Source organism: Micropterus dolomieu, linkage group LG04 (genome assembly GCF_021292245.1).
Source record: "Micropterus dolomieu isolate WLL.071019.BEF.003 ecotype Adirondacks linkage group LG04, ASM2129224v1, whole genome shotgun sequence".
Lineage (NCBI taxonomy): Eukaryota > Metazoa > Chordata > Actinopteri > Centrarchiformes > Centrarchidae > Micropterus > Micropterus dolomieu.
Window position 1 is genome coordinate 13,787,621 of NC_060153.1, and position 6,332 is coordinate 13,793,952.

Here is a 6,332-nt window from a genome sequence, read left to right on the forward strand (position 1 = left end):
CGCTATTTTATTTAACCACAAACTGTTGTTCAACTCTGTATTCATCCAAACATTTAACTAAAGGACAATACATTTAGTATTATTAAAATTAGTATTACTTGGTGGTAGTAGTATTCTAGGAATTGTCTAGGAACAGTGGTGGTGCATAGGAACTTTTGTATTCGTACCTTGTTTCCCGTCGAATTGTGGGCGGCGTACCGGCGGACTTTTTGATTTCAGATGTGTTCGCATCGCTGCTCAGCAGAAAGAAAATGTTTATACTTAGCAACCAAAATAATCACTTCCACTGCGACGCTTGTTTTCGCTCCCTTACCTTTGATACACATTGTTAAATATAGTTTATAAACTCGCGTCAAGAGTCAAACCAATGTCATGTTAATTTACATCCACCTACTCACGCGTTTGTCAAACACAGCACAACTTATTCAGTATGAGCACCTCGGGTCCTTCTCTGAAAAAGAAAAGCTATATGGGGCAGCACCAGATCAAGAAGAAAAGAAGGTAAGTCACAGTTTGACTTAATTTATGCTGTGGGGTGATTTAGAAGAATTAGGACCAGATTCCTTCTGTTGCTTAGAGACGTCTTCCAATCTGTGTGACGTTTCTATCTGTCTTACCTGTGGTGAACATACTTTTTTCTGTGCACAGCTTCCAAGCTCCCGATGAGCCACAAGATGGAGAGAGACTGTCGCAGAAAACAGGTTACCTGTCAGGCAAAACAAACACCAGCAGGGATGGCCTCATGGTGAGTGTAACCACTTGAGAGAGAGTTTTTCCTCCTCGTCTCTCTGTCATCTTTCACACCTACATAGGTCAGAAATTACCTGCATTAATCTCCATCTTAGGGTGGAGGAGCAGTGTTTCCGCTGGGAGAATCCACATTAGCGCTGGATGAAGAGATGCTTCAGGTGCTGGATGCTGTAGACCCCGTGATGCCTGGTTTTCCAACAGCAGTAAACAGAGATGCACAGGAAAGCCCAGCATCATCAGCTGACTCTGTCCCTTTACGGTCCCTTGCACCAGTTGCAGACAATAAGAGGGAGAGTGACAGAGCACATCAGCCCGCGGGACACCACAGAGCCCCAAGCACCCAGGAGAGTGTCTGTGGGCGTAGTGGTGATTGTAAGAGACCTGGACGGAGAGCTGACTGCAAAGACCTTGCACAGAGGCTTCTCTTCAGTGAGGACTTGGAGGAAGCGGAGCATGCTCAGAGGGGTGCCGGAAACATCCAGTCATTGCATGCCTCTGCCTGCATCGATGGGCTATCCAGTCAAGAAATAAAAAAACGTCAGCAACTAGGTGGCGCCACCGAGTGAGTCTTAACCTACACTTTACAGCCCAGTTTGACTATTGTTTCTACTATCTGCATCTGTACTTGTCTGTTAACAATTTTTTTTACTTTGTATGTTTCAGTAGGCAGAAACTTGCATCCAGAAGACAGAGCTGCCCTCGTAGTGATGACAAAAGTGGGCAAAATATGAATGCTTATCCACCTCTGGATGTATCCAGGGACTACATCTTGTTCAGCCCCTCCCGCCTCGCAGCGGCCACGAAGAAGGCCAAACTGCAGCAGTCACTACAGAATCAGTCCGCTTCTGTGCTCACAGTCCCCAGCGGCTTAGACCTCAGTACTCTGAGTGACACTTTACCTCAGCCAGGTGAAATAATTTAAGTAGTGGCAAATATTTTCTAACATTGTTTTTCTGTGTTATTGACGCCTTTCACACCTAGTTATAGCTGGATTAACCTGCCAGAGTGTCATGGGGCAAAACTAGCGGCTGGGGCCCTATTAACTGACCCTTTCATCGCACTTCGTGCTCTGGATGCAGTTTTTCTACACTGGAACACTATTTTCTTGTAGAAATACTGTGGTTAAACTTTGTGCAAAATGGAAATAATGAAGGTCTTAAAATTAGATTTAATACAAGGACCCTCTTCAGGACAGGAGTTCATGGTCAGGTAACAAAGAAAGACCCACTTCTAGGTTCTCATCATGTCAGTTCATACTGTGTTTTAGTGTTTTTTCCAAACCAGATTTCAATTTAATTATCTCAAAGAAATGCAGAAGTTTATTTGCATAGTACCTTTTAACAACAAGGCAATTCAAAGTGCTTTGCATAAAACATTAAATGGATTTAAAGACTAGAATAAAACAGAAATTCAATTTTATTAAATTAGATAAAATATTGCAATGCAAGACATGAATAAATAGCTTCATATTTAATCTAATAAAAGGCAGTGGCACAGACCAGTGAACTTGCTGTAAACCTGGAGCTTTTGGGGTCCTGGGGCAGTTACCCACTATAGCCTTGCACTATATCTCTTTGCAGCTATGTCCAGATTGTATCGTTAAACTAAATAACATTTATATCTGACATTAGTTTATGTACCCTGCCACCACACCAGTTTGAAGTGTAAAAGGAGTTCTTTATTTGTGCTCTACTGTAGGCATTGCCTTGCGTGCTCCCGCGGGGCAAGCTGAAAAGCTGCTGCTATCCAGTTGGGGCTTACCAAAACCTGTACTGGAGCGCTACCAGAAACACGGAGTGACTCACATGTTCGAATGGCAGGCTCAGTGCCTCACTGTTGGACAGGTGCTGCAGGGAGGTAACCTAGTGTACTCTGGTAAGAAACACTCTCTAGTCAAATTAATTTAAGTTTATTTATATAGCCCGATAACATAAATTTGCCTCGGAGGGCTTTCCAATCTTTACTCTCTACAAAGTGATTCAAGGAGTCAGTCACTGTTAGGTCAGCATCTGCTTTCAATTCTGTCCTTTTCAGCTCCGACCAGTGCTGGAAAAACTCTGGTGTCAGAGCTGCTGATGTTGAAGCGAGTGTTGGAGACTAAAAGAAAAGCTCTCTTCATTCTGCCATTTGTCTCTGTGGCGAAAGAGAAGATGCATTACCTTCAGGTGAGGGAGAGGTGGACAGGGAAAAACTACATGCATGTTGTTACTTACATTGTGTTGTGTGAATGTGGGAGTATATCTACAGTATCTCCATCTAACAGACCTATATATCTGGCCTTTTGTAGAGTGTATTTGAAGAGGCAGGAGTTCGTGTGGAGGGATATATGGGCAGCACTTCAGCTGCTGGAGGGTTCACAGCTCTAGATGTGGCTGTTTGCACGATAGAAAAAGCCAACTCCCTCATTAACAGACTAATTGAAGAGGACTGTATGGGTCTACTAGGTAAATATACCAAGGATAAAAGTTCATTTCCTTGAGTCTAAAACATACAGTATGCATTTGAATTTGTGTGTTATATTTGTACTATTAGGTATGGTTGTGGTGGATGAGTTGCATATGGTTGGAGATTCTGGAAGAGGATACCTACTAGAACTGCTCTTAACCAAAATCCGCTACATTGCACAGAAGCAGAATACCACTGGGTTTGTATCCGTTAGTGTGTAACAGCTACACTGTTTAAAAATCCTGTTGCTCTTCTACATCTAAAAATCTGTAAAACTCATTCTACAGGTCTCTCTCTGAGGGTGTACAGATCATAGGTATGAGCGCCACCTTGCCTAACCTCTCCCTCCTGGCTAGCTGGCTAGGCGCAGAGCTTTACCAGACAGACTACAGACCTGTACCCCTGCAGGAGCATCTCAAGGTGGGCTGCAACATCTACGACAAGAGCCTCTCTGTGGTGCGGCAGTTCACTCCTGCTCTGCACATTAAGGTAACTGAGTGTAGATGTTAGCCAGTGTGCGGAGTGATTCCTACTCTCTCAAGACCAGTAATATAAACTGTGTATGTATGTGTGGTCATAAAGGGTGACGATGACCACATAGTGAGCCTGTGCTATGAGACTGTGAGAGAGGCCCACTCTGTGCTTCTATTCTGCCCCTCGAAGAACTGGTGCGAGAAACTGGCGGACGGCATCGCCAGAGAATTCTACTGCCTCAGTCATGCTGGTACCTGGAATTTAAATTCCATCTCAAAATTATCTACTTTTTGTGCATACTAAATTTAAAAGTGAAGTCAAACTAAAGCTTGTTTGTGTTGCATTGAGTGATATTACAGTGGTTCTTCAGTTGAGAGTCATGTTAAGCTGATACGCTGAACAAGAACTTATCCCGTAAATCTAAATTTTGGTCTCATTTTTTTCAGATTGTCAGGGCCAAGCAGAGCCTCGACCAGTGTGTCTGGATCGGGAGGGACTACTGGATGTCCTAGCCCAGTTGAGACGAACACCGGCCGGTTTAGACCCCATCCTCCAGCGGACTGTGCAATGGGGGGTGGCCTTCCACCATGCTGGTGAACACACTCACACAACTTCCTAACTGAAACAAAGTGCACACTGAACCAATACTGTTTATAGTATATAAATAAGATAGAAGTTTGTCTCTGTAGGTTTGACGTTTGATGAGCGTGATGTGTTGGAGGGAGCTTTTCGTCAGGGCGTGGTGAGAGTCTTGGCCGCCACCTCTACCCTGTCGTCAGGGGTTAATCTCCCAGCTCGCAGGGTCATCATTCGTACCCCTACCTTCAATGGACACTTGTTGGACCCGCTCACCTACAAACAGATGGCTGGACGAGCAGGAAGGAAAGGGGTAGACACTGAAGGTATGGAGGGAAGGACGTTGGCATCGTTGCATGTTCATTGTTATTCCAGTTGGCGTGAGAGAGAAAACAAAACATGATCAGTCAGATGATGAACTTTATTATTGTGAGATAATAATCAATAACATCTCTCTTTTATTCTCACGTTCTTTTGTCCGTTCTCTTTCAGGTGAGAGTGTGCTGGTGTGTAAGGAGGCAGAGCGTCAGAAAGGTATTAGTCTCCTTAAAGGTGCTCTTCAACCAATCAGCAGCTGCCTGGTGAGAAGGGAGGGAGAGGGCGTCACCACCAGCATGCTGCGAGCCATCCTAGAGGTATGGCCGTAAATACATCAGAATTAATTCCTTTGTAAAGAATGGTTGCCTCATCCTCTGGAGGCCATTGATGTATGGTTATATTAGTATACATAAGAGTAACAAAACACATTTCTGCCCAATGAACTCTATAATTGTTTTAAGTCCCCAATTTGAATCATCCCAACTTGCAGATCATTGTCGGAGGTGTGGCCAGCACTCCACAGGATGTGAGGTTATATGCTTCGTGCTCACTGCTGGCTGCCAGCATGAAATGTGACAGCAAAAGACAATCAAATGAGACCAACACAGGAGCTATTGAGGCCTGTGTTGAATGGCTGATGGACAATGAATTTATTAGTATCCAGAAAGATGGACAAGGTACAGTCTTTTTCATTATCAATGAGCATTCTTGATATCTTGACATACGATCAAAGACTTTTAGTAACAGAATAAACCATTTGATACAAATTCTGAAGAATAATGCAAGCATTTTGTGTATTTTGCATCATATATCAGTATCATCTTGAGCACCTTTGCAATTGCAATAACTACTGCATATCCTCTGATGTCTTTGCATATCCAGAGGAGCGGTACTGTCCAACTCAACTCGGCGCTGCCACCCTTTCCTCCTCCCTCTCCCCTCCTGAGGCTGTAGGAATATTTGCAGATCTCCAGCGGGCCATGAAGGGCTTTGTACTGGAAAATGACTTGCACATTCTGTATCTGGTACAACACACATAGCTTGTATTATGACTTGTTTAATACATTTCTGTTGACTTTATTCACTCCCTATCATCCCTGAACCCCCACCAATACATTCATAATGGTAACTAACTCTAACTCTACGTTTAATTTGACCAGAAATGTCCCTTCCTCAAACACAAAATCCAGACCAGTCCTCCAAAGCATAGCATTTAAAGTTAATGTCCATATTCTCATCAGATCACCCCGCTGTACGCAGAGTGGACCACCATAGATTGGTATCAGTTCTTCTGTCTGTGGGAGCAGCTCTCATCATCGATGAAAAGAGTAGCTGAGCTGGTGGGCGTCCAGGAGGGTTTTCTCGCACGATCTGTCAGTGGCAAACTTGTCGCCAAAACAGAGAAGCAGCGCAGACAGATGGCCATTCATAAACGGTAATGTGTGTGTGTATATATATATATATATATGTGTGTGTGTGTATATATATATATGTGTGTGTGTGTATATATATATATATATATGTGTGTATATATATATATGTGTGTGTGTATATATATATATATGTGTGTGTGTGTATATATATATATATGTGTATATATGTGTATGTGTGTGTATATATATATATATATGTGTGTATATGTATGTATGTGTATATATATATATATGTATGTGTATATATATGTATGTGTATATATATATATGTATGTGTATATATATATATGTATATATATATATGTATGTGTGTATATATATATATATGTATATATA

General features: G+C 42.6%; 1 protein-coding gene across 2 annotated transcripts in view; it reads left to right on the forward strand.

Moving 5' to 3' along the window:
- The first annotated feature begins 196 nt into the window (after positions 1–196).
- polq (polymerase (DNA directed), theta) overlaps positions 197–6,332 on the forward strand; it is a 17,492-nt gene continuing 11,356 nt past the window's right edge. The window contains exons 1-16 of one of the 2 annotated variants that reach the window (XM_046046778.1): positions 197–501; positions 649–745; positions 846–1,312; positions 1,414–1,658; positions 2,449–2,625; positions 2,785–2,915; positions 3,038–3,194; positions 3,283–3,394; positions 3,483–3,684; positions 3,778–3,919; positions 4,116–4,262; positions 4,359–4,571; positions 4,738–4,880; positions 5,054–5,240; positions 5,446–5,588; positions 5,805–5,998. In XM_046046778.1, the coding sequence (XP_045902734.1) occupies positions 431–501; positions 649–745; positions 846–1,312; positions 1,414–1,658; positions 2,449–2,625; positions 2,785–2,915; positions 3,038–3,194; positions 3,283–3,394; positions 3,483–3,684; positions 3,778–3,919; positions 4,116–4,262; positions 4,359–4,571; positions 4,738–4,880; positions 5,054–5,240; positions 5,446–5,588; positions 5,805–5,998 (2,828 nt within the window). In that variant the 5' untranslated portion in view covers positions 197–430. The remainder of the gene's footprint in view (positions 502–648; positions 746–845; positions 1,313–1,413; positions 1,659–2,448; positions 2,626–2,784; positions 2,916–3,037; positions 3,195–3,282; positions 3,395–3,482; positions 3,685–3,777; positions 3,920–4,115; positions 4,263–4,358; positions 4,572–4,737; positions 4,881–5,053; positions 5,241–5,445; positions 5,589–5,804; positions 5,999–6,332) is intronic. The other variant, XM_046046779.1, reaches the window with a different exon arrangement.